Consider the following 26,063-nt stretch of genomic DNA (forward strand, 5'->3'; position numbering starts at 1 on the left):
AAAAAAATTAGACATAGGTTATAAATATGCCATAATGTTATAAATGAAAATTATTTTAAAATGAAACGTTATTTTAGATATCTAAACATTAGCTAATTACAAAAATTCTAGATAATGCAAACAGTTTATCAACATGTTACACTATTAAGAACTTTTAAGTAAGTAGGGTAAATAATTTATTAATTTTATGAAACACCTTGGTCGTGTTTTTAAAAGCCACAGCTAATTATTTTATATAAAATCACTTTAATATGAGTAAACTTTAATAACACACCTTGTTTGAACAAATAGAAAATATATAATAATAACTAATTACTCTAATAGTTGACAAGAAATAGGGTGATTTTCACAAGCTCCTGACATTTTAGTCATCCCAGTGTTATATTACTCTATCCCAGGCTTGGCATTAGACATGGTGGCAGTAGGTTCCAGCATATCTGTTTCTTAAGAGTCCTAATCTATTGCCAGCGCTTCTCTACTGAGACTACATACACTATGTGTACATTTGCACATCAGCAGCAGCAATGGTTGCAACTTGGAAGTCCATGAATGTAGAATTCATTAGAAAGGGATACATAAATAATAAACACATTCACATTATATACATTTAGATACTCACAGAGCCTTTCTGCAGTTGTTCACAGCTGGAAGCAGTTTCATTTAAATGTTCTCTGATGTGCAGTGTTTCTTCAGGTCTAACTCATCCAGCACCTCCTCTGAGATCTGCAGCATGTAGCACAGAGCTGAACACTCTGCTATATACAGTTTATTTTCTGAGCGTTTCTATGATTTTAGGAACTCCTGAATCTTTCTGGATAAATGCTGGTCTTTTACTTCAGTCAGACAGAGGGACAGGTTAACAGATCTGTCATTAGGAAGATATTCATTTTCCATTGATTCTTTGATGTGCTGCACTGTTCTGTTGATGCTCTCTGAGCTGCTCTCTGTGTGGATCAGGAGCCCCTGTAGGATCTTCTGACCGGACTCCAGTGAGATGCCCAGCAGGAAACGGAGGAACAGATCCAGGTGTCCATTCTGGCTCTTTAAGACTTTATCCACTGCTACACACAGGAGCTTATCCAGTGGAACATTTTCAGTCCACCTAATGAACCAAGGATTAAAAACTTCCAGTGCCTTATTGTTCTTGATCAAGTAGCAGTGAAACACATAGAGAGCAGCCTGGAACTCCTGAAAGCTCAGATGAACAAAGCTGTAGACCTTCCTCTGATAAAGCACACATTCCTCCCTAAAAATCTCAGTGCAGATCCCAGAATACACTGAGGCCTCTGTGAGATCAATACCGCTCTCTCTCTCAGGTCCCCTTCATAGAACATCACGTTCCACATCATCAGCTGTTTAAAAGCCAGTTTAGCCAGTTTCAGAAGCACAGTTCTGTTGGATTCCAGCAGTTTCTCTGGATCCCTATCATAGCTTTCCCCATACTTCTCATTATTTATGCTGGTCTGAGTGATCAGGAAGTGGCAGTACATTTCAGTCAGAGTTTTAGGGATTTCTGTATCACTCTGTGTCAGGATTTGCTGAAGCACAGTGGCTGAGATCCAGCAGAAGATGGTAATGTGGCACATGATGCGGAGGCTCCTCGCTGTCTTAATGTGGGACATGATTTTCTGGGCTTGGTCTTGGTCACTGATCTTCTTCCTGAAGTACTCCTCCTTCTGTGGATCATTAAACCCCTGAATTTCTGTCACACGGCTGATGTATCAAGAAGGAATCTGATTGGCTGCTGCTGGACGGGAGATGATCCAGATGTGAGCAAAGGGCAGCAGCTCTCCTTTAAGAAGGTTTGTAATCAACACATCAACTGATGATGTCATGGTTATGTCAGACACTTTCTCACACTCCACAAAGTTCAGTGGAATTCTGCTTTCATCCAGTCCATCAAGGATGAACACAACTCTGCATGTATCGTAGATCTTAGGGACCAGATATTTGAGATCAGGGTTGAAAGCACACAGAAGTGTATGAAGACTGTACTGATCTTCTTTAATCAGGTTCAGCTCTCGGAGTGGGAACACAAACATGAAATCTACATCCTGATTGGCTTTTCCTTCAGCCCAGTCCAGAATTAACTTCTGCACAGAGACAGTTTTCCCAATTCCAGCAATTCCTTTAGTCAGAACAGTTCTGATCTTCTTTAGTCTTTCATCTTCTTGTCTTTTGATCTATCTGAGACCACTATCCGCCATGTTCTCATTTTCAGGTTCTCCTTTAGGATCTTCTACAGGTTTAAAGATATCTGAGCAGTTGATTGGAGTGTCCTGTAAGTATCTGCTGGATTTTTTCTCCATCTGTAGAGCCTCATGTTCTTTATTCACTACTTCACTCTCTCCCTCTATGATGTAGAGCTGAGTGTAAATACTGTTCAGGAGGGTTCTATTCTCTGGTGTTTTGATTCCCTCTTATAAGCTCTTGTATCTGTTCTTCATGCTGGTTTTATGTTTCTGTAAGACACTCTGCAGAACATCATCCACTAGTTGATAGGAATCCTGATTTATAGACTCCTCTATGTCTGGATGTAAAACAGGAAGTGTTGTAGATCTCTTTCTGCAGCAGGGACAAATAAAGTCTTCTGACAGAGCAGTTCTGTTCCCACACTCCACACCTGGACTGATCCTGGACAAGACCACTCCTCCCACTGTTAAGAAAGATGAAATGTCTAAATATCAAATATATGAAGAAAAGGTTTTCAGAGCGTGTTAATGTTCCAGTCTCACACTCTATAAAGTTTACAAATTAATTAATTTATATTTTAAATTCATAGAATACATCAATAAAACGTGTCATTCTCATCTGTTACTGGATCATACATTTCCCTGATTTTCTCTTAAACTCCTAAATCGTTCTATTGGTGTAAAAAATGCACGTAAAGTAAATGGTGCAGAAACTAAGAAATTTAAAGTTTAAGAAATATAATCTTAATCAAAAGAAAAAAAGTAGGACTTAGGCCATTAACTATGTTAAGGTTTTGTAAACGCTGATGTATATGTTTATTATCATTATACATTCTCAATTTTACTGTCAATTTGAATTTAATTAACCCCCATATACTTTTTTCTTTTATGTTTTTTGATTGAAATATAATTATTACAATTTTAATAAAAAAAAATGAATTAATAAAAGTACTATAATACAGGACAAATCCAAAAAGAGGTAATCAAAAAAAGAGAGTCAGGATGAAGGTATGCCTGACAATTTATTCATTCTGACCAGGGCTAAATGAATAATCTTATTTTTATGGTTATCATGTTATGAGTTTTCATGGTAGATCGATTCCTTGGAAGCATGATATGTGTAGGTTGTCATAATAAACTAGGTATAAATTATCACAAGACATGTGTCAAACACTGAGTTGCCACTCTTCCTAAACACAAACCTGGATGCTGGAGGTTCTCCTTTATTACTGAAGGTAAGAGGTTGAATAATTGAGTTGTTACTCTTCATAGACACATAGCTGGGTTCTGGAGGTTCTCCTTTATTACTGAAGGTGAAAGGTTGAATCACTGAGTTGTTACTCTTCATAGACGCATAAGCTGGGTTCTGGAGGTTCGGCTGTGGGTTTCTGCAGTCTGTAAATGAGATCAAATAAAAACATGCTTTATAAACAGATAAGAAAACTGCAGAGTCATCATAAATAAAGCAGTCTCAAGCAGATAAATATTACGTTACAACATTTTTTTATCAATGGCAATAAATTCAGCATGGTCGCACATCTGGTTTGACAGTGATTAGCAAAGTTTATCTCCTTTTTTTTATTAACATGTCTTCAATAAAACCATGCAAACATGTACATTTTTGTGTGGTATTAGTTTAAGCAGACTGTGTTTGTCTATTGTTGTGACTTAGCTGAAGATCAGAACACATTAAATGCCAATGTATGCAGAAATACAAGTAATCCCAAAGGGTTCACATAATTTTCTTGCAACTGTGTATATACTCAGTGGGATCATGCACCTACTTTTTTTACTCACCTGTTAACCTGTACTCATGTGATGTGAAAATAAAGCTGATCTGAATCATGATTAATAATTAAATTACATATATTATAATACTTTCTGCAGCACATGATCTCACAAAGACTCTTCAGATGGTGAAGGAGAATTCTGAATGATCACGAGATCTTCCAGGATCAGAGACTCATTAGTGGAGCTGGTGTTCAGGACTGATGTTCAGTTACTCACTATGGGACAGGGGGTTCTCCTCCAGATGTGGAGAGATGAGACTCCATCGTAGAGGAGCTTCAGCTGAACACCAGAGATGCTGTTCTCTGTGAACAGATTAGATATTATAATATCAACAGTGTGATAAATACATTAATTACTAGTGGAACTACTGAAATAGTCATTTACCACAAGGAAATTCGATTATTATGTTTTTATTTATTGAAGATAAAGGAGCAGAGTTAGAAACACTCCTCTAAAGAAGTGTGGAGCCTTATTGAGGGGAGTTTCTGCCCTCTGTTTTTGTAAACATGAGGAATGAATATGCACGTTCTGGCCCGAGCCCCACCCGACGACCCAATTAAAACCCGACTTTTTTTTATTAAGTACAGTGTTAAAACTGAGTTTTTTTTTTGGGGGGGGCGTCTGTTTAAATGAGCAAAATCTGTTCAGAATGATGTTGAAGAAGATTGTATTAAGAACAGATTTCCAAAAGATTAAAACACCAACAATGTGAAATATGATCCACAAAAATTATGTCGGAATGACCTTCCTCTAATCTAATATAATTTAACATGGTTTAAGAATATAAAATACTTTCTTAACAAACAAACATTTAGCAAATAGCCTGTCCAAAAACACAAAAAAATGGCTATGCCCTGCACACTTATTGAACCAAACTAACAATCATTTAAAATTAATAATTAATTTATTTATAATTAATTAATAATTATTATAATTTCTAAAAATATAATTAACGATGTTTAAGAATATAAAATGCTTTCTGAACAAACAATTTTTTTTATTTTAAGCATATAGCCTTATTTTATAGCCTTTAAGCTTATAGCACTCTGCGCTTAACACACTCTGCAAAGTCGACACACGTGTTGTTTCTATCAACAACTAACTTGAATTAGCTCCATACCTCTGACTGTCCTTCGCATTGGACCAAATTTAGCTCACCTTACGTAATGTTTCTCCTCACTTCAGAGGGCTCCATTTTGTTGGCTATTTAGCTACACACAGTAGTTTACCAGCCGTAACTATAAAATAAAATATACTTGCGCACAGTAACTATTAGTTACTAGCTATATTTTTTCTGACATTTATATGGATTTATATTTATGCTTTCTACACTGACTTACTCCTAGATTAACATAGCAGATGTTTTGCCGTTTGAGAATTAGACAGATATACCTGATGCTTGTTCTCACTCATTCTCTCTCACATTGTGAAAGTACAATTTAGTGACAGTGCCACAATAATAAGATAAAAAGATGAAAGGACAATTTAAAAAAATAGAACATTTATTTAAAACAATAAACTTAGGTTCCTTACTGTATTAAATCTTTTTGCAACAATAATGAATGGCTAATTTTTAGCATGGTTAACTAATCCTGAATTCATTTCTAAAAGGAAAACAATGTTAAAACTGGAAAACACTCATCAATGTTACACAGCCACAAGCTCAAGTGTGGAACGTTAGATATAATTATGTACAAAAAATTATGCTTCTTAACTGTACCGCGGAGCTTTTTAACTGTACCGCGGAGTTCCCCTACTCTCGCGCGGAGCTTTTTAATTGTACCGCGGAGTTCACCTTCTGTCGCGCGGAGCTTTTTAACTGTACCGCGGAGTTCACCTACTCTCGCGCGGAGCTTTTTAACTGTACCGCGGAGTTCACCTACTCTCGCGCGGAGCTTTTTAACTGTACCGCGGAGTTCACCTACTCTCGCGCGGAGCTTTTTAACTGTACCGTGGAGTTCACCTACTCTCGCGCGGAGCTTTTTAACTGTACCGCGGAGTTCACCTACTCTCGCGCGGAGCTTTTTAACTGTACCGCGGAGTTCACCTACTCTCGCGCGGAGCTTTTTAACTGTACCGCGGAGTTCACCTACTCTCGCGCGGAGCTTTTTAACTGTACCGCGGAGTTCACCTACTCTCGCGCGGAGCTTTTTAACTGTACCGCGGAGTTCACCTACTCTCGCGCGGAGCTTTTTAACTGTACCGCGGAGTTCACCTACTCTCGCGCGGAGCTTTTTAACTGTACCGCGGAGTTCACCTTCTGTCGCGCGGAGCTTTTTAACTGTACCGCGGAGTTCGCCTTCTGTCGCGCAGAGCTTTTTAACTGTACCGCGGAGTTCACCTACTCTCGCGCGGAACTTTTTAACTGTACCGCGGAGTTCACCTACTCTCGCGCGGAGCTTTTTAACTGTACCGCGGAGCTCACCTCCTATCACGCGTCACCTTTTTTTTTTTTTTCTCCTGGCAGTTGTTTCTCCCGGCTGTGGACAGGAACCAGTGGAGCTTGTAGTTCTTTGGGCTAGACATAACTGCTCTAGGGTGATACCCACTTTTACTTCACTTGGTTTTCTTTCAAAGCAAGTCACAGGAGTCCAGGGTGAGTTCCCAAGCACTTCTTTCATTTATTAGCAGTTCTAAGCACTCAAACATAAATGTAGGTAGCATTCAGAGAACAGAGGGCAGAGCCGTGGATGTTAACTAGCCTAACACGAGGCGGAAAGAGAAAGAGAGAGTCGCGAATCACGAATCTAACATTGAACGATTCTGAATCGATTCTCATTAAAAAAATAAATAAATAAATTTGGGTGAAGCTACTGTCGCAGTGAACTCCGCGATACAGTTAAAAAGCTTTCACCACTAAGCAAACACTGGTAATTTACGCTGCTAGTAAATAAACAAGAGTGTTACTGACCAAAATAAACGCTTTAAGATATAAGTTATGCGTAAATATGTATAAGACAATAACGTTACCTGACAAAATCTGTTTAAATGACGTTAACAAACATCACTGTGACAACGCTAGTCACAGTTTCACTGCAGCAAAGGACGAGGACATGAATCACTTAAATAACCAGCCTGTACTGATTTCTGCCCCCAATAACCCTTTCAATAACCTCCAATAGCCTTTAATAGTCTTCAGTAGCCTTCAACAGTCTTACCTTGCAGCCGTGGTGTGTCCATTGAACTCCGTAGTTATAAACATCATGAGGTTAGCAGCGCGCTAACTGACCTGTTTATAATGTGACTCCGTGACTCCGTGACGGCTGCTCTAAACTGCTGCTGTTATCTGGTTGGGCTGAAAGATGAAGTGTAGAGAGCTGTATTATCCAGTTAGTGGGGTTAAAACCTTTATTTTCTACTTTGATTAATTTAAGAAAAGCTGAGCCCTGTAGCCCGTGGCTGGGCTGTAGCTCTGTGACTGGTGTAAAGACAGGGGCTTGTGCTGCTGCAGCTAGTGGTTAGTGCAGCTAGTGCAGCTAGTGGTTGGATGATGAACTGCAGCTTCCTGTGAGCGAGCAGCTTCTCCGGCCATCCACACACAGTCTGATAAACTGCTTAACCTGTAGGGGGAGCCCACGAGCACAAAATCTCAATCCTACCTAGTGGAGCTTTAAAGACTTACAAGTTGTAAATACTAAGTCAATGTTTTAATTAAGTACATCACCAATACAAAATTAGCACAACAAGAAAGTATACTTTATGGAAGTATACTGAAATACAGATTAAATAGGTAAAAATGTAAGTATACAGAGAAAAAGTATACTTTATTTATTCCACATATAACTTTCATATGTGGTCCTAAATCAGATACGTATTTGATCCACAGACATGCAACATGAATGTAACAATAGTATAACAATATACTAATATGGCAATAGTGTTATAGTAATATATAATAACAACAATAATAATAATAATAATAATAATAATAATAATAATAATAATAATAACAATAGTGTACTTATTATTACTAACTGTATCCGGACTAATTAAAGTATACTTTTCCTCCTTATATTTTACATTTTTACCTACTTAATCTGTATTTCAGTATACTATAAAAACGTATACTTTATTTGGCTGTGCTAATTTTGTACTGGTGATGTACTTAAATAAAAATATATATTTAGTATTATTTTATAAAACTGTATAAAAAATGTTATAATAAAACTATACTTTTATAAAACAATTAATCGGAGCCTATATTTTTGCAAAAAACAACAACTGTACTTCAATGAAATTTGCTAACAAAACTGTGCTAATTAACATTGTATGTGTTGATACTACATTCATAACTATTTAGATGTTAAAATTATACTTTTAATATGATTTTAATGACCAGCTGGGCAGCTCACCCAAATATTCTTAAATTCTATTAAACAGTGTCAAAAATAACATATGACTAGTATATTCAGTATCAAACAAATAGTAATTAAGCACAAAATAGTTGTTCTAAAGTACACAACTTAAGTACAGACTTATTTCAGCTAAATTTAAGTATACTTTTTTTCTACACTGGAATAAAGCAGGATTTAGTTTCTTTTGTAATTGTTCCTTAATTTGACCACAAGGTGGCAGTGTTGGCACGTCTAAAGCCTTCACAGGAAACTGCGTGGCCTTCATCCCAAGCTATAGAATAGAATACAGTACAGAAAAATGCATTCAAACCGACCAGTCATTGGCAATAAAATCATGAATAGCTTATTCCGCTGAATTGGTGCCATTTCTGTCTCCAGGAAAATACATGTATAAATGTGCACACAAAATAACTTTAAAATACATTTTGTTATTAGGCATAGTATCTTCTAAATTAATTAAAATTAATTTAGAATATTAAAAACTATTTAGAGCATTTGTTACTTGTCCTCCACTCTCTAACTATAAACTTTACCATGAAATTGAATTATTAAATCAGAGATTTTTTTTGCATTGTTATGTGACTCCCATATATTCTTTAAAAATATATATTTTTCATAATAAATCCAGAATATTTAGGTTAAAATACACATTTTAGTTGTGTTCCTGGGCTTTCACTCCAGTACATGTTTTGAATAGTTAAATATATGTGTTACAGATCCAGAGTTGAAAAAAGATTTAAAAAAAAAACAGCTCTGGAAAAAAATGAAGAGAGCACTTCAGTTTCTGAATCAGTTTCTCTGATTTTGCTATTTATAGGTTTATGTTCGAATTAAATTAACATTGTTGTTTGATTCTATAATTTGTCACATATAAGAGGGCTAGAAATTTAAAAAATAGAGTAGTTAGAGCTCATCTTCCAAAGGAAAACATATCAAACAGTCTTACAGGAAAAAATCCAGTTGGTAATTTTAAGTGTGGTAATTGTGTGAATTGTCAATATACTAAGAACGAAAAGCATTTTCCTCATCCAATACACAAATGTTTGGCTAATATAAAAGGCTTTATTACATGTGAAACTAAAAATGGTATGTATATGATCCAATGTCCATGTGGAAAAGTATATGTGTATATGTTTGATTATATTCCAGAGGTTTTCAATTCAGTAAAATCAAAGAAACTCATCATTTTAAGGTGCTCTCTTATTTTTTTCCCCAGAGCTGTATGTGAACATTTGAAAGTAGTCAAATAAATATCACCTCAATATATAAACAAATGCCAGCAGATAACTGCCCCTTGTATTCGATTGCAGATAATATGATCCCAATATATAGTTTTTGTTTTGTCTGCTTAGCTAAATTCACAACTTAATGTGTAGAACATTTGTATAATGCATACTTAATTAATTTTTTCTGACTTAATCCTTTCTTTTAGTAAACTTTACTTCATTTATTTTTACTGAATCAATCCTTTCTTTTAGTAAACTTTACTTCATTTATTTTTTTCTGAATCAATCCTTTCTTTTAGTAAACTTTAGTTCATTTATTTTTACTGAATCAATCCTTGCTTTTAGTAAACTTTACTTCATTTATTTTTACTGAAACGATTCTTTCTTTTAGTAAACTTTACTTAATTAATTTTTTCTGAATCAATCCTTTCTTTTAGTAAACTTTACTTAATTTCCGCATACAGTTTTACTTAATTACAATTACTTAATTTTTACAATATTACTCAAATAATTTATGATACATAATATATTATAATTCCTGATAACTCAAAGATTTAATTTGTAAACAGACCAAGTATCACTGTCTCAACACATGAAATTATAATATATTATGGATGGCATGTTATATGCATTACATGCCATCCATAATATATTATAATTTCAGGAATTATACATTTTTTTATGTATCATAAATTGTTTAAGTAATATTGTATAAATTAGGTAATTGTAATTAGTTAATATTGTATGCAGAAATTAGGTAAAGTTTACTAAAAGAACGGATTGATTCAGTAAAAATAAATTAAGTAAAGTTTACTAAAAGAAAGGATTGATTCGGTAAAAATAAATTAAGTAAACTTTACTAAAAGAAAGGATTGATTCAGTAAAAATAAATTAAGTAAAGTTTACTAAAAGAAAGAATTGACTTAAGTTCAGTTCACTTATTTACTCTGTGTAACATTTAAGTCTCGAAACCGAGTTGAAGGTACTTAAATTTATCTAAAATGAAATTTAATTAAAAAAAAGCAAATGCAGAAAGTTGCAAAACTTTTTTAAAAGTAAATTTATCTCATAATTTTCTTTTTCAGTGTGGATCATTGCAGGATGACCTCAAGCTAATGTTTTATCAGAGCGTCCCGTTCTACTGGCAGTGCTTCAGTACAGAGACAGTGACTGTGTACAACTGACTGCTGGTGTATCTGCAGGAAAAGACAGAACGAAGGCATAAAGCCGTCCCAAAACACTGAAGTATAAAATGAAATTTATTCATGTTAGTTAGCGAAAAGTTGGAGTGTGAAACAAAAAAATAAAATTCTATACACTAGTATAACAGATATTAGTGTATAAACATCCTCAATAAACACTACTATACACTAAAATAGGAGACATTAGTCTATAATAAAAACACTCAATAAACACTCCTATTGTCACCCTAAAAGAGGATAGAGACAGGATGCAATTGCAGGTAGGCTTTATTCCACAAAGAGTTAGCAAGAAATGGTTACAGGCAAGGGTCGATAGATCAGGCAAACAGGAATATCACAGGCGTAAATCAAATGACGTGCTCAATAGGCAAGCAAAGGTCGATAACAAACTAGACAGATAGATAGATAGAAGTAACGCTCAGAACTTAGGCTGTGTCGGCAACTAAGACTTCGCAACGGAAGCACTGTGTGAGTCTCTTAAATACAAAGTGAAATTGCATACAGCTTGAGTGGGTGGGCCGGTGATCAGAACTCAGGCGACGTCGCACGCTGCTGTGATTGGAAGGGAGGAACCTCGGGGCTGACAGTACCCCCCTCTCCAGGAGCTGCCCTGACAGCGGGACGCCGCCGGCCCGGGGGACGACCCTGAGGACGCGGCGCAGGACGATCCGGGCGCCTGGCATGAAAGTCAGCAATCAAGCCAGGGTCCAGCACGTCTGCAGCAGGAACCCAACACCTGTCCTCCGGGCCGAACCCCTCCCAGTCCACCAGATACTGAAGACGGCCCCCACGAAGACGGAAATCCAGCGAGGAGTGGACAGCATAAGTAGACCCCCCTTCGCCATCTAGGGGTTCTGGGGGATTCCCCACTGGGACCACCTCCGCCAGTGGACCAGGAATCACCGGCCTGAGAAGGGAGACATGAAATGAGGGTGAGATTCTGTATGAACTAGGTAACAACAGTTTGTAAGTAACATCATTAATTTTCTTAATTATCTTAAAAGGACCAACAAAACGGGGACTCAACTTTCGACAAGGCAGTTGCAGGTTCAGGTCTCGAGTGGATAGCCACACTCTCTCTCCAGGATGGTACACAGGAGTGTCGCTCCGATGACGATCCGCCTGGCCTTTGTGACGGGCCTGTGTTTGATCCAGTCTGACATGCGCCGACTCCCACACCTCCTGTCCCAGCCTCCTCCTGTCCCAGGTTCCATGGGTACAATGGCGGCTGAAAACCCAACACGCACTGAAAGGGTGATAGGTTAGTGGAGGTGCTTCTCAGAGAATTTTGGGTATACTCTGCCCATGGGAGGAACCTGGCCCAATGCATAGGTTGGTCATGGCAATAGCTTCTAAGGAAGCGACCCAGTTCTTGATTCAGACGCTCTGTTTGTCCATTGGATTCGGGATGGCAACCAGAGGAAAGACTAACAGTTACCCCCAGTCTCTCCATAAAAGCCCTCCAAACTCTGGAGGTGAACTGTGGTCCTCTGTCCGAGACAATGTCTTCTGGAATGCCAAAATAATGGAAAACATGGTTAAACACAGTCTCTGCTACTTGAAAAGCACTGGGCAACTTAGGGAAGGGTATAAATCTGCAGGATTTGGAAAATCGATCCACAACCACTAGGATGGTAGTGAACCCCTCTGAGGAGGGTAAATCTGTGACAAAGTCAAGTGATAAGTGGGACCAAGGCCGAGAAGGAATGGGCAGTGGGACCAGTTTACCTGCAGGGGCATGTTTAGGGGTCTTTGAAATGGTACAGATGGTACAGGACTTGACATACCTCTCCACATCCTTGATCATGGAGGGCCACCAATACTTAGCTTGGAGGAGTTGATTGGTGCGTTGTATACCCGGATGACCGGTACCTACAGAAGTGTGAGCCCACAGCAACAGGTCATGGCGAAAATCCTCAGGTACATAAAGTTTCTCAGGTGGACATGACACTGGTACTGAAATTTCATTCAAAGCATTGCGAATGTCTTCATCTACCTGCCAGTGAATAGGGGCTATAAAAACTGTGTCAGGGACAATCGGTTCTGGGTGCTGTGGAACCTCACTGCTACAGAAAACCCTGGATAAGGAGTCAGCTTTGATGTTTTTGGAGCCAGGCCGATAGGTGATGTGGAAATCAAACCGGGTAAAAAATAGTGCCCACCTGGCTTGTCTCGGGTTCAGTCTTTTGGCCGTGCGAATATATTCCAAGTTCTTGTGGTCCGTGAAGACAACAAAGGGCAGTTTGGCTCCCTCCAGCCAGTGTCGCCACTCCTCCAGTGCCATTTTAACAGCCAGCAGTTCTCGATTTTCAATGTCTTAATTTCGCTCTGCCTCCGACAGCTTCCTAGAAAAGAAGGCACAAGGATACAGTTTAGGGGGTGTACCTTGTCTTTGGGAGAGGACTGCTCCAACACCGACCTCTGAAGCATCCACTTCAACCACAAATTGCAACTCTGGATTGGGGTGTTTGAGGATAGGAGCCGAGGTGAACCTGTTCTTTAAGTTTTGAAATGATTGTTCTGTGTCCTTGTTCCATCTCAGCTTCTTCTCTCCACCTCTCAGGGCTGAGGTGAGTGGGGCAGCAAGCACACTGAACCCACGAATTAACCTCCTATAAAAGTTGGCAAATCCTAGAAATCGTTGCAAATCCTTGATGGTGCGTGGTGTGGGCCAGGACAGGACGGCAGCAATCTTGGTTGGGTCCATCTCAATCCCCTCCTTACTAAGGATGTATCCCAAAAAGGCAACTGAGGATTGATGAAAAAGACATTTCTTGGCTTTGACATAAAGTTGATGTTGCAGAAGCCTTCTGAGCACTTCGCTCACATGTTGCACATGCTCTACAATGTTCCGGGAGTAGACCAAAATGTTGTCTATAAAAACTATTACAAAGCGTCCTAGCATGTCTCTGAGCACAGCATTTACCATGGCTTGGAAAACAGAAGGAGAGATAGATAGGCCATAAGGCATTACCAAGTACTCAAAGTGCCCAGTAGTAGTGCTGAAGGCGATTTTCCATTCATCACCTCTTCTTATACGAATCAGGTTGTAGGCACTCCTTAGATCCAATTTAGTGAAGATACTAGCTCCTCGCATCTGTTCTAGTGCAGCAGGAATCAAAGGGAGTGGATATGTATACTTCACCAATGCTGCATTTAACTGACGATAATCTATACAAGGCCTCAATCCCCCATCTTTTTTCTTTACAAAAAAGAAACCAGAAGAGGCCGGGGAAGTGGAAGGTCTGATGAAGCCCTGTTTGAGTGCTTCGTCAATATACTCCTCCATGGCAGCAGTTTCTGGTCGTGACAATGAATAAACTTTGGCTTTGGGTAGGGATACTCCTGTTTTAAGCTCTAAAGCACAGTCACACTCACGGTTTGGGGGTAGATTGGTGGCTTTTTTCTTGCTGAAGACCTCCTCTAAATCACTGTATTCCTTGGGGATATGTGGTGTGTGAGCTGAAACAGGGCTTTCAATAGTGGTGGAGGCTGCTGTAAGCTTAATACAGGTGGATTGACAGGCAGAGGACCAGGAGGTAAGTTCATGTTCATTCCAGGAGATGGCAGGATTGTGCTTCTCCAACCACGGAAGACCCAGTATGATCTTATGAGTAGGTGAGCTGGTGATTAACATGAGCAAAAGTTCCTGATGAACAGCTCCAACCGTGAGTCTAATGGGTTCTGTGATGTGACTTACGGTGCCCTTTCCTACTGGTCGTGAATCTATGGCCTGGATGTGAAGTGGAAGGTTAAGGGGTAATATGTGTAATTTTAGTTGGCGAGCAAATTCTTCATCTATGAAGTTTCCCGCCGCTCCGGAGTCGAGGAGTGCTGTGGAAACAAAAGAATTCTGGCAGTGAACTGTTACAGGAACCGTAAATGCTTTTAAAGAGAGCGTGTGTGGAGGAACACTTACCCCGCGCTGGATAGTAAGAGCTGAGCGGGGTAACTCTCAGTTTGGACGGGACACACAATCCTTGACTAAATGTCCAGCCTCTCCACAGTACAGACATAACCCATTAACACGTCGTCTAGTCCTCTCCTGATTAGAGAGACGTGTGGTGCTAAGCTGCATAGGTTCCGGAAAGTGGTCATTGTGGACAAACATGGGGTTTCGCCGCTCTCTCAACAAATTATCCATGCGAATGGCCAAGCTTATAGTTTGGTCCAGAGATAAGCTGTCGTCCCGGCAAGCCAGTTCCTTTTTAATGTCTTCAGTGAGACCTAGTCTAAAGGCTGTGGTGAATGCAGACTCATTCCAACCACTGGAAGCAGCTATGGTGCGAAATTGTAAGGCATATTCAGCCGCAGTGCGAGACCCCTGTTTCATAGTCAATAGTTTCTCACCACCCTCTCTGCTATCAGGAGGATGATCAAATACAGAACGAAATAGCTCTACAAAACGATCATAATTTTGAGTGACATCACCTCCACTCTCCCAAACAGCTGTAGCCCATTCAAGCGCTTTCCCTTTAAGCTTTAAGCAGAGGAGGGAGCTTGTGACGTACCAGGTGACGAGGTGATGTTGAGGGCAGAGAGGGCGGAAGTGAGGCTTCGAAGGTCGATAACAAACTAGACAGATAGATAGAAGTAACGCTCAGAACTTGTGTCGGCAACTAAGACTTCGCAACGGAAGCACTGTGTGAGTCTCTTAAATACAAAGTGAAATTGCATACAGCTTGAGTGGGTGGGCCGGTGATCAGAACTCAGGCGACATCGCACGCTGCTGTGATTGGAAGGGAGGAACCTCAGGGCGGACACCTATACACTAGAATAGAATATATTAGTATATAAACATCCTCAATAAACACTCCTATACACTAGAAAAGAAGATATTAGTCTATACACATCCTCAATAAACACTCCTATACACTGGAATAGGAGATATTAGTCTATAAACACCCTCAATAAACACTCCTATACACTAGAATAGGAAATATTAGTCTATAAACACCCTCAATAAACACTCCTATACACTAGAATAATAGGAGGTATTAGTCTAAAACATTCTCAATAAACACTTCTATACGCTAGAATAGGAGATATTAGGCTATAAACACCTTCAATATACACTTCTATACACTAGAATATGAGATATTAGTCTATAAACACCCTCAATAAACACTTCTATACACTAGAATAGGAGATATTAGTCTATAAACACCTTCAATAAACACTTCTATACACTAGAATAGGAGATATTAGTCTATAAACACCTTCAATAAACACTTCTATACACTAGAATGAGATATTAGTCTATAAACACCCTCAAAAAAACTCCTATACACTAGAGAAGGAGATATTAGTCTATAAACACCATTAATAAACACTCCAATACAGTAGAATAGGAGATATTAGTCTATAAACACCCTCAATAAACACTCCTATACAGTAGAATAGGAGATATTAGTCTATAAACACCCTCAATAAACACTCCTATACATTAGAATATGAAATATTAGTCTATAAACTCCCTCAATAAACACTGCTATACACTAGAATATGAGATATTAGTCTATAAACACCCTTAATAAACACTCCTATACACTAGAATAGGAGATATTAGTTTATAAACCCCCTTAATAAACACCCCTATACACTAGAATAGGAGATATTCGTTTATAAACCCCCTTAATAAACACTCCTATACACTAGAATAGAAGATATCAGTCTATAAACGGTAACACTTTACTTGGATGGTCATTTTTGACACTAAAGTTAGTGTAAACTAACTATCTTTAGTGTCAAAAATGGACCATCCAAGTAAAGTGTTACCGAACATTTATTTACAGTTCATTCAATGTATTTTTGCCTCTGTGATAAGACCAATATAACTGCTCATCACCAGCAGTGTATTACTGGTACCAGGGCTCCCTCCACATAATAAACACTGATTACTTTAATGTCGTTTTTTGTAGTAAGATTTCTTGTAATTAGTTCGCATTTTATCGTTTAAATTAAGTATCATTTTAATTACCCACATCTAGATGCATGTTTAACGTTTGATTAAATTAAACCATAGCATGTATACATGCTATGGTTTAACATGCAACTGCTTCATCAGCTGTTGTAAAAGAGGTGGTGTCTGATGTCACATGTATCAGAGAAGATATATGTGACATCAGACACCACCTCTTTTACAACTGCTGATGAAGCAGCATTATCAAGCAGAATCACATCGACTCAGCTCCGATACATCAGCTCACAGATGCCTGTGCTGACCTGGAAAGTGATGTGGAGAAACAGCGCCATCTACCCACCAAGAGAGTGCATAACCGAATGTGCTCTCTCTCGGACTCCGGCTGCTGATGGCGAGCTGCATGACTGGGGTTCAAACCAACGATCTCCTGATCATAACAGCAGTGCCTTACACTACTGGGCCATTTTATCTGTGTTTTCTTTTCCTGGACTCTTTACAGAATAAAACAAATACGTATCAGTGTTGCTGTGTTGCTTTAAGCTCTGTCTCTGTGTTTAAATTACCTGTTAAGAACTTACTGGAACTATTGGAGCTCCACCTGGATGATGTGAACAAATGAGAGCACAGAACATCTGCGAGTGACTGACAATGGCCCTGCCCACCAGTCTTCTCCACCAATGACTGTGTACAAGAACATAAAGGCAGCGTCTCTACTGTTCATTTCTCAGGGAAAGAGTGAGGGAGGGGTGAGTTTAGAGAGAGTTTAGAGACGCAGTTTAAGAGAAAGTGAAATAAGGTGTATCAGGTGATCAGGAGAGAAGATCTACAGAGGTTCGGATTATCTCGGTAAATTCATTACATTACATTACATTACATTTCATTTGGCAGACGCTTTTGTCCAAAGCCACTTACAATAATGAAGTACAAAAGTAATAGGAATTTAGATAACCCATTTTTAGATAGGGCTTAAAGGAGGTCGAAGGGAAATAAAGGGATAGAGAAGTGAAGGAGGGGAAGAAGGAAATGGGGTTAGAAGTAGTTAGTGTGTTAGAGGTGTTAGGAGAGTAAGTGCTCTTTGAAGAGCTCTGTCTTCAGGAATCTCTTAAAGATAGCGAGAGATTCTCCTGATCTGGTAGTGGAAGGTAGTTTGTTCCACCATTGGGGAACTCTGTATGAGAACAGTCTGGATTGCTTTGTGTGAGTGTTTGGCAAAGCGAGGCGACGTTCATTGGAGGAGCGCAGCGGCCGGGAGGTAGCGTAAGCCTTCAGGAGTGAGTGCAGGTAGGAAGGAGCCTGTTCTGTCATCACCTTGTAGGCGATTGTAAGAGTTTTAAATTTGATGCGAGCATCAACTGGTAGCCAGTGGAGCTCAATGAGCAGCGGGGTGACATGCGCCCGTTTTGGTTGGTTGAAGACCAGACGTGCTGCTGCATTCTAGATCATTTGGAGTGGTTTTACTACGCAGGCCGGGAGGCCAGTTAGCAGGGCATTGCAGTAGTCGAGGCGTGAGATGACGACTGCTTGTACCAGGAGTTGGGTGGCCTGTTGCGTCAGAAACTGTCTAATTTTCCTGATGTTATAAAGCGCGAAGCGGTAGGATCGAGCAACCGAGGCCACATGGTGCGTGAAGGAGAGAACTAAAAATTCAGAACTAAGGAGAATGTAGAAGATGGACCTGCAGCTTAAAGTAAGAAGATGTTGTGAGTGTTCCTCAGATACAGAACCGTTCTTTCAGCTCAGCTCAGGGTCGGATTACACCTGAAGAACCTGGATCAGATCTGGAGAGAGTCAGATGGAGAAGAGTGGATTTGTGTAAACAGAGTGTAAATATACTGTAATGTTACAAACTACAGCTCAAATAGGAATACATATACATGTTTAATAAATAGGATCATGTAGTTCAGATTGCCGGAGTTTCCGGAATTGCGTCATTACAGGTGTACTGCGGTAAAGGTACAGGTGTGTTGATGTGCAGTAGCGATGTTTGATCAACAGAGGGCAGAAACTCCCCTCAAACTCTGCTGTTGTATAAGCGTGTTTTTGTGCAGTAGCGCTGCTTGACCGGCAGAGGGCAGAAACTCCCCTCAATAAAGCTCCACTCTTCTTTAGAGGAGTGTTTCTAACTCTGCTCCTTTTTTTCAATAAATAAAAACATAATAATTACATTTTCTTATGTTAAATGATTATATTTCAGTAATGTTATAATATTAATGAATATTTTTATAACACTGTTGATATTATAATAACTGATTTATTCACAGGGAACAGCATCTCTGGTGTTCAGCTGAAGCTCCTCCACGATGGAGTCTCATCTCTCCACATCTGGAGGAGAACCCCCTGTCCCACAGTGAGTAACTGAACATCAGTCCTGAACACCAGCTCCACTTATGAGTCTCTGATCCTCGAAGATCTTGTGATAATCCAAAATTCTCCTTCACCATCTGAAGAGTCTTTGTGAAATCATGTGCTGCAGAAAGCATTATATTTAAAATGTAATTAAATTATTTTGCACAATTCAGATCAGCTTTATTGTCACATCAAATGAGTACAGGTGAACAGGTGAGTGAAAAACGTGGGCGCATGATCCCCACGTTGTGTTGTGAAATTTACAGTAAATAACAGGCAGTAATTGACAAGTAACTTACTGTGAAATAAAATCACAGTAACTAACTGGCAGCATTTAAACAGTATTTTACTGTGAACCAAAATCCAATCACAGTAACTAACTGGCTGAAACTTAACAGTTAGTTACTGTAAAAACAAAAATCAATGTTAAAAAAAAGACACAGCAGAGACACGGCAAACTTTTTAACATTTTTTTCCCTCAGTATGTGAAAAACAACAGTTTAATCTAATTGTTTTGCCAGACAAACTCTGAAGTCCCTTCAGAAAGTAACGACGAATGAAGTATATGAAGAATATGAATGGGTTTATATATGATGTTTTCCGCTTTACAGTTCTTCCAGTTTTCTGGCTTTTCTTGAACTTTTAGCTGCACTTGCTGGAGTCAGGATTCATTCTGACAAGAATCCAAACCGAAATGAAAATGAAAGTTAATATACAGAATCACCAAACTGGTTTGTTAAACACAGGATATTAATAAGAGGCTCTCAGGGCAAGTCAAAGTTTTTTATAGAAAAATAAAACTCTTAATTGAAAAATACAGGACAAACACAGAACATTTAAGAGCAATTTTTAAAGTTAAACAGGCAAGTCTGGCAAACATTTAAATCTAATTAAAATTTAGGTTAGCTTAGTTTTTTTTTTTTTTGCAACTTGCTTTTTCATCTAGCAGTCTTATTCTGATTTCAATACTTTGACTACTGTGACATAAAAAATATCATTAGATTTATATTTTAGTTAGTCAAGAGACAGCATTATGCAATATGATACTTACATGGAATTGTGGCTTTAGTGCTGCTCCACTTTTCAAACTTCTTCTTCTTCTTCTTCTTCTTCTTCAGGTTGTAGGTAGGTTGAATCCAACATGAATCTAAATTATTGTCCATTAGTGGATTATTACAGTGTATTACTGTGATTTTCTATAGTAGTAGGATTATTACTCTGAATTTCTACAGTAATAGGATTATTACTGTGATTTTATCATTTTCCAGTTAATTACTGTGGTTTTGGCTGCATTCAGAGTATAATACTGTAAACGTATTTACAGTAGTTAATTGTGCAGGAACACAGTATACTACTGTGGATTTCACAGCATTTTTGACAGTGTATATACAAATATATTGAATGTAAAATAGAATAGAATATAAATATACACTTAACATATTTACTTACATATTAATGTACACTATGAATTATTGGTCAGAATCGCGTCTATTATTAGCTTCTACATACTTTTCCAGTTTATAGATCATTTTCTGCAAACAGATCTGTGCCCTGTTTTTTTTTCTTTTATTTGTTTGTTGATGAATAGACTGAAGCTATAATATAAAAGTATGTAAGTGTGCTACATATATAAAACATAAAACATTTTTAAACAAAGTTGATGTTTGTTCGATCATATCAGTGGGCTTTGCTTAAGTGACAAAACTCAAAAATAACAAAACTGACAAATGAAAAAGTTGATTTAATCACCAAAAAAAGAAAAAAATAATAAACTTTTTGACTATGTTCACTGACAACCAGAGTGATGTCACTTCAGATCTGTGACCATGCTGACTGTATTAAAACAAACAAAAACGTCAAGAAATGCCTAATAATGCTTGTTGGCTCGTCAAAACTTGACAATAAAAGGAACAAAGAAGAGGGTATATATAGGCTGGGAATAATGTAAAATTAATGAATAATCAGGTTACTGAGACTAAGTAAGTGTCATTTGATGATTTTGGCAAAATTTGTCCTTAATGTCATTTTTTCCCTTCACACTACTTTTACTTAGTACTTAGTAGTTTTGGAATCAGTACTTTTACACATTTACTTGAATAAAAGTTTCATTTTATCTCTTTTACAGACTACAGACATCCACAGCAGAACCTTCAGAACCAGGCAGTGTGTCTGTGCAGAGCAACATGTCAATGTCAAATCCTTATAACTTCAGTAAAGAAGAAGATCCTTCAGAGTCTAGCTGTGTGTCTATAAAGAGTAACAAGTCACTGGTCAATCCTTATGACTTCAGTAAAAAAGAAGATCCTCCAGAGTCTAGCTGTGTGTCTATGAAGAGTAACAAGTCACTGGTCAATCCTTATGACTTCAGTAAAGAAGAAGATCCTCCAGAGTCTAGCTGTGTGTCTATGAAGAGGAACAAGTCACTGGTCAATCCTTATGACTTCAGTAAAGAAGAAGATCCTCCAGAGTCTAGCTGTGTGTCTATGAAGAGTAACAAGTCACTGGTCAATCCTTATGACTTCAGTAAAGAAGAAGATCCTCCAGAGTCTAGCTGTGTGTCTATGAAGAGTAACAAGTCACTGGTCAATCCTTATGACTTCAGTAAAGAAGAAGATCCTCCAGAGTCTAGCTGTGTGTCTATGAAGAGTAACAAGTCACTGGTCAATCCTTGTAACTTCAGAAATAAAGAGCCCAGCTGTGTGTTTGTGAAGAGCGACAACGCAGTTTTTGAACCTCCTGACTTGAGTACTGGAGAACCTGGTATTAATCCAAGGTGAGACACAAACTTGTATGACCACCATCAGACTGAAATGTATTTAGGTTTACTTCTTATTACAGCAGATAAAAGAGAGCATTCTGTTTACCATTAACATGAGTGATAATCCATATCACAGTGTGTGTAAGTCAGAATTGTATGATGTGGGTAAAAAGTGAGCTCTTGGATAACACTGTTGGATCTTTTGATAACGATATGAAACAATCAATTATACCTGGTTCATTACGACAACCTACATATATCATGCTTCCAATGAATATGTTTATCATAAAAATAAAAATATTTAATCAGCAATTACACACTTAATATAGTTAATGGCATCAGTCCCACCTTTTCTCCTTTGATTAAGATTATTATTTCTTTAATTGAATTAACTTTACACAAAATATTACATTGATAGAAAGATTTTCAGGACTGGGCAGTAGTCAGATACATGCACATTAAAAATAAAAGAGGCTTTATTACTGCAAACATCTAACAAATATCTACATTAGTAACAGCAAGAATGAAATGCTAAAGAGCAACATAACAAACAGATACAGAACCAGTCAACTGAGAAATAAGGGCTAGACATAGTGTTGCCAAATCCTCAGTAAGGAAAGTAGCTATTGGCTGTCCTAAAAGTCGCTAGAAGTCGCTAAATGACATCATCACCTAATTTGCATAATACATGTTTTTGAAGCTGTAAAGGATTAACATTGTGAGGGAGAAAAAAGTGAGTAAAAACACTCTAAATATGTTAGAAATGTTAAAAATGAACTTTAACAAATGAACAACTTCTGTTGCTTTTTAAATTTCATTAACCACGTTTTTATTTATTTATTTAAGTTTTCTTAAGTTTTCTTTATTTTTAAACCAGTTATAGACAAATTGTTCAATGGTTCAATAGATATTTAGCTTTTTACAAAGAGTCAGATACTGTGGAAGAGGTGAGTGACAGGCTATGTGGTGAATGAGGTGAGTGACTGAGACTGAGGGAGTTAAATTCAGTGATTTCTTTTCATGTCACACTGAAGACACATATATATTTATATCCTATATTTATATTGTAAATAGGGGGCAGGGGCAGTCAGTGCTGGCTGTGGGCACACGCGGTTTATTTACAGTGTGTTCGTGGAGCGGAGAAGGTATGTTCTGACTGTGAGAGACTGCACTGTGAGTGTTGTGGGCGGGGCTCATGGCACACGCTGCTCGCTGCGAACAGTGACTGAAGAGCATGTGTGTTCATCTCAGAGTCGCCAAAAGTCTCCAAAAGTCGCTTTTTTACAAAAAAAGTCACTAAAGGGTCTTAAAAGTTACTAAATATAGCGACAAAGTCACTAAGTTGGCAACACTGGCTAGACAAAAATCTAAGTCAAAAACAGAAGAAGAAAGTCAAAACCAATCAAAAACAAAAAAAAAGCTTAGTAATGTTAGAAGGTTAGCCCAAACTTGGCAATTAACTTAATAAAGGAGATTATATATAGGCAGGAAACAGGTGAAAACAACCAATATTCAGGTGCCTGAGACCAAGTGAGTGTCATGTGATCATGATCAGGAGTCATGTGGGTGTCAGAAGAATTATGAAAAATGAAGTCCGGATCAGCTTTGAAGACAGAGGGTAGCATAATAAAGATTTAGGAGTTTAAGAGACAAGAAGGTAAATGTTTGATCCAGTAGTGGATGAAAATAATATACGTTTTTTTTAATGTATTCTGTCATTTTAAAAGAGAAATTAATCAATTAATTATTAAAAGTAATTAATTTAGAATTAATATTAATTTATCTCCACACTATAACAGATTAATAAAATATAATACATGTAAAATATAATAGCAGTGACATAAAACACAAATAGCTAGTCTATTTTAAGGCTACTAAACAAACAATGTGTTTACTTTATTCTGAAAAACAGTATTTTCACTGTTCTGCATTTCAAGTCAAAAGCCTTTGTATTAAATGTTTCTACTTTGCATAGTTTATATGTTACTTTATAGAGTGTGATACTGGAAAATTAGTGAGTTCTGAAAACCTTATCTTCATATATTTGACATTTAGACATTTCATCTTTCTTAACAGGGGGAGGAGTGGTCTGATCCAGGATCAGTACAGTTGTGGAGTGTGTGAGCAGCTTCTGACAGATCCAGTCTCGATCACCTGTGAACACAGTTTCTGCAGACGGTGTATCAACAGCTTCTGGAACAGAACTGCTCTGTCAGGAGACTTTATCTGTCCCTGTTGCAGAAAGAGATCTAGAACACGTCCTGCTCTACATCCACACATAGAGGAGTCTATAAATCAGGATTCCTACCAACCAGTGGATGATGTTCTGCAGAGAATATTACAGAAACACAAAACCAGCATGAAGAACAAATACGAGAGCTTATATGAAGTAATCAAAACACCACAGAATAGAACCCTCCTGAACAGGATTTACACTCAGCTCTACATCATAGAGGGAGAGAGTGAAGGAGTGAATGAAGAACATGAGGTTCTACAGATGGAGAGAAAAAAAGGAGATACTTACAGAACACTCCAATTAACTGCTCAGATATTTTTAAACCTGTAGAAGATCCTGAAGAAAAAACTAAGGACAAGAACATTAGAGCTGCAATGGATAGTGGCCTCAGAAAAAGCAAAAGTATAGAAGATAAAGAGATCCGAACTGTTCTGACTAAAGGAATTGCTGGAATTGGGAAAACTGTCTCTGTGCAGAAGTTCATTCTGGACTGGGCTGAAGGAAAGGCCAATCATGACGTAGATTTCATGTTTGTGCTTCGGTTCCGAGAGCTGAACCTGATTATCAGTTGATCAGTACAGTCTTCATACACTTCTGTGTGCCTTCCACCCTGATCTCAAAGATCTGGACCCTAAGATCTATGATACATGCAGAGTTGTGTTCATCTTTGATGGACTGGATGAAAGTAGAATTCCACTGAACTTTGAGGAGTGTGAGAAAGTATCTGACATAACCATGACATCATCATTTGCTGTGTTGATTACAAACCTTCTCAAAGGAGAGCTGCTGCCCTCTGCTCACGTCTGGATAACCTCCCGCCCAGCAGCAGCCAATCAGATTCCTTCTTGGTACATCAGCCGTGTGACAGAAATTCAGGGGTTTAATGAGCCACAGAAGGAGGAGTACTTCAGGAAGAGGATCAGTGACCAAGACCAAGCCCAGAAAATCATCTCCCACATTAAGGCAGCGAGGAGCCTCCACATCATGTGCCACATCCCCGTCTTCTGCTGGATCTCAGCCACTATGCTTCAGCGAATCCCGAGACAGAGTGATACAGAAATCCCTAAAACTCATAAAAATGCTTATAGTAATCCAGAGGAATTGCTGGAATCCAACAGAACTGTGCTTCTGAAACTGGCTAAACTGGCTTTTAATCAGCTCATGAAGGGGAACGTGATGTTCTATGAAGAGGACCTGAGAGAGAGCGGTATTGATCTCACAGAGGCCTCAGTGTATTCTGGGATCTGCACTGAGATCTTTAGGGAGGAATGTGTGCTTTATCAGAGGAAGGTCTACAGCTTTGTTCATCTGAGCTTTCAGGAGTTTCTGGCTGCTCTCTATGTGTTTCACTGCTACTTGATCAAGAAAATGAAGGAGCTGGAAGTTTTTAATCCTTGGTTCAGTAGATGGACTGAAAAAGATCCACTGGATAAGCTCCTGTGTGTAGCATTGGACAAAACCTTAAAGAGCCAGAATGGACACCTGGATCTTTTCCTCCATTTCCTGCTCTCACTGTAGTCCAATCAGAAGATCCTACAGGGGCTCCTGATCCACACAGAGAGCAGCTCAGAGAGCATCAAGAAAACAGTGCAGCACATCAAAAAGAAAATAGAAGATGAAAAGCTTCCTAATGGCAGGCCTGTTGACCTGTTCCTCTGTCTGACTGAAGTGAATGACCAGCATTTATCCAGAAAGATTCTGGAGTTCCTTAAATCAGAGAAATCAGAGAAACGTTCAGAAAATATACTGTCTGCTGCAGAGTGTTCAGCTCTGTGCTGCATGCTGCAGATCTCAGAGGAGGTGCTGGATGAATTAGACCTGAAGAAATACAGCAGATCAGAAAGAGCTTACATAAAACTGATTCCAGCTGTAAACAACCGCAGAAAGGCTCTGTGAGTATCAAAATTGATATAATGTGTTTAGTGTGTATACCCTTTCTAATGGATGCTACATTTATCTGTTTAAGTGGCAACCACTGCTGATGCAGATGTGCAAATATGCACACAGTGTATCTATTTCCTGTAGAGATTAATT

At 38.4% G+C, this 26,063-nt stretch overlaps 2 protein-coding genes across 6 annotated transcripts in view; one reads left to right on the forward strand and one right to left on the reverse strand.

Moving 5' to 3' along the window:
• LOC125797546 (stonustoxin subunit beta-like) overlaps positions 1 to 26,063 on the reverse strand; it is a 172,430-nt gene that overhangs the window by 45,460 nt on the left and 100,907 nt on the right. For 4 of the 5 annotated variants that reach the window (XR_007436373.1, XM_049473988.1, XM_049473985.1 and 1 more), the window contains exons 1-4: positions 7,142 to 7,406; positions 4,200 to 4,285; positions 3,395 to 3,587; positions 620 to 2,656 (exon numbers count right to left, since the gene is read on the reverse strand). Coding sequence is in view for 1 of the 5 variants with exons in the window: in XM_049473988.1 (XP_049329945.1) it covers positions 620 to 660 (41 nt within the window). In the remaining 4 variants the exon portion in view is untranslated. Of the gene's footprint in view, positions 1 to 619; positions 2,657 to 3,394; positions 3,588 to 4,199; positions 4,286 to 7,141; positions 7,407 to 26,063 lie in introns of those variants that run through there. The other variant, XM_049473987.1, reaches the window with a different exon arrangement.
• Positions 18,331 to 25,515, forward strand: LOC125797545 (uncharacterized). Its single transcript, XM_049473984.1, has 4 exons — positions 18,331 to 18,376; positions 18,951 to 19,036; positions 21,161 to 21,808; positions 23,870 to 25,515. The coding sequence occupies exons 2-4, from the start codon at positions 18,990 to 18,992 to the stop codon at positions 24,357 to 24,359; spliced, it is 1,185 nt and encodes a 394-aa protein (XP_049329941.1). The 5' UTR covers positions 18,331 to 18,376; positions 18,951 to 18,989; the 3' UTR covers positions 24,360 to 25,515.

The sequence above is a fragment of the Astyanax mexicanus genome, unplaced genomic scaffold (assembly GCF_023375975.1).
Source record: "Astyanax mexicanus isolate ESR-SI-001 unplaced genomic scaffold, AstMex3_surface scaffold_49, whole genome shotgun sequence".
NCBI classification, from domain to species: Eukaryota; Metazoa; Chordata; class Actinopteri; order Characiformes; family Acestrorhamphidae; genus Astyanax; species Astyanax mexicanus.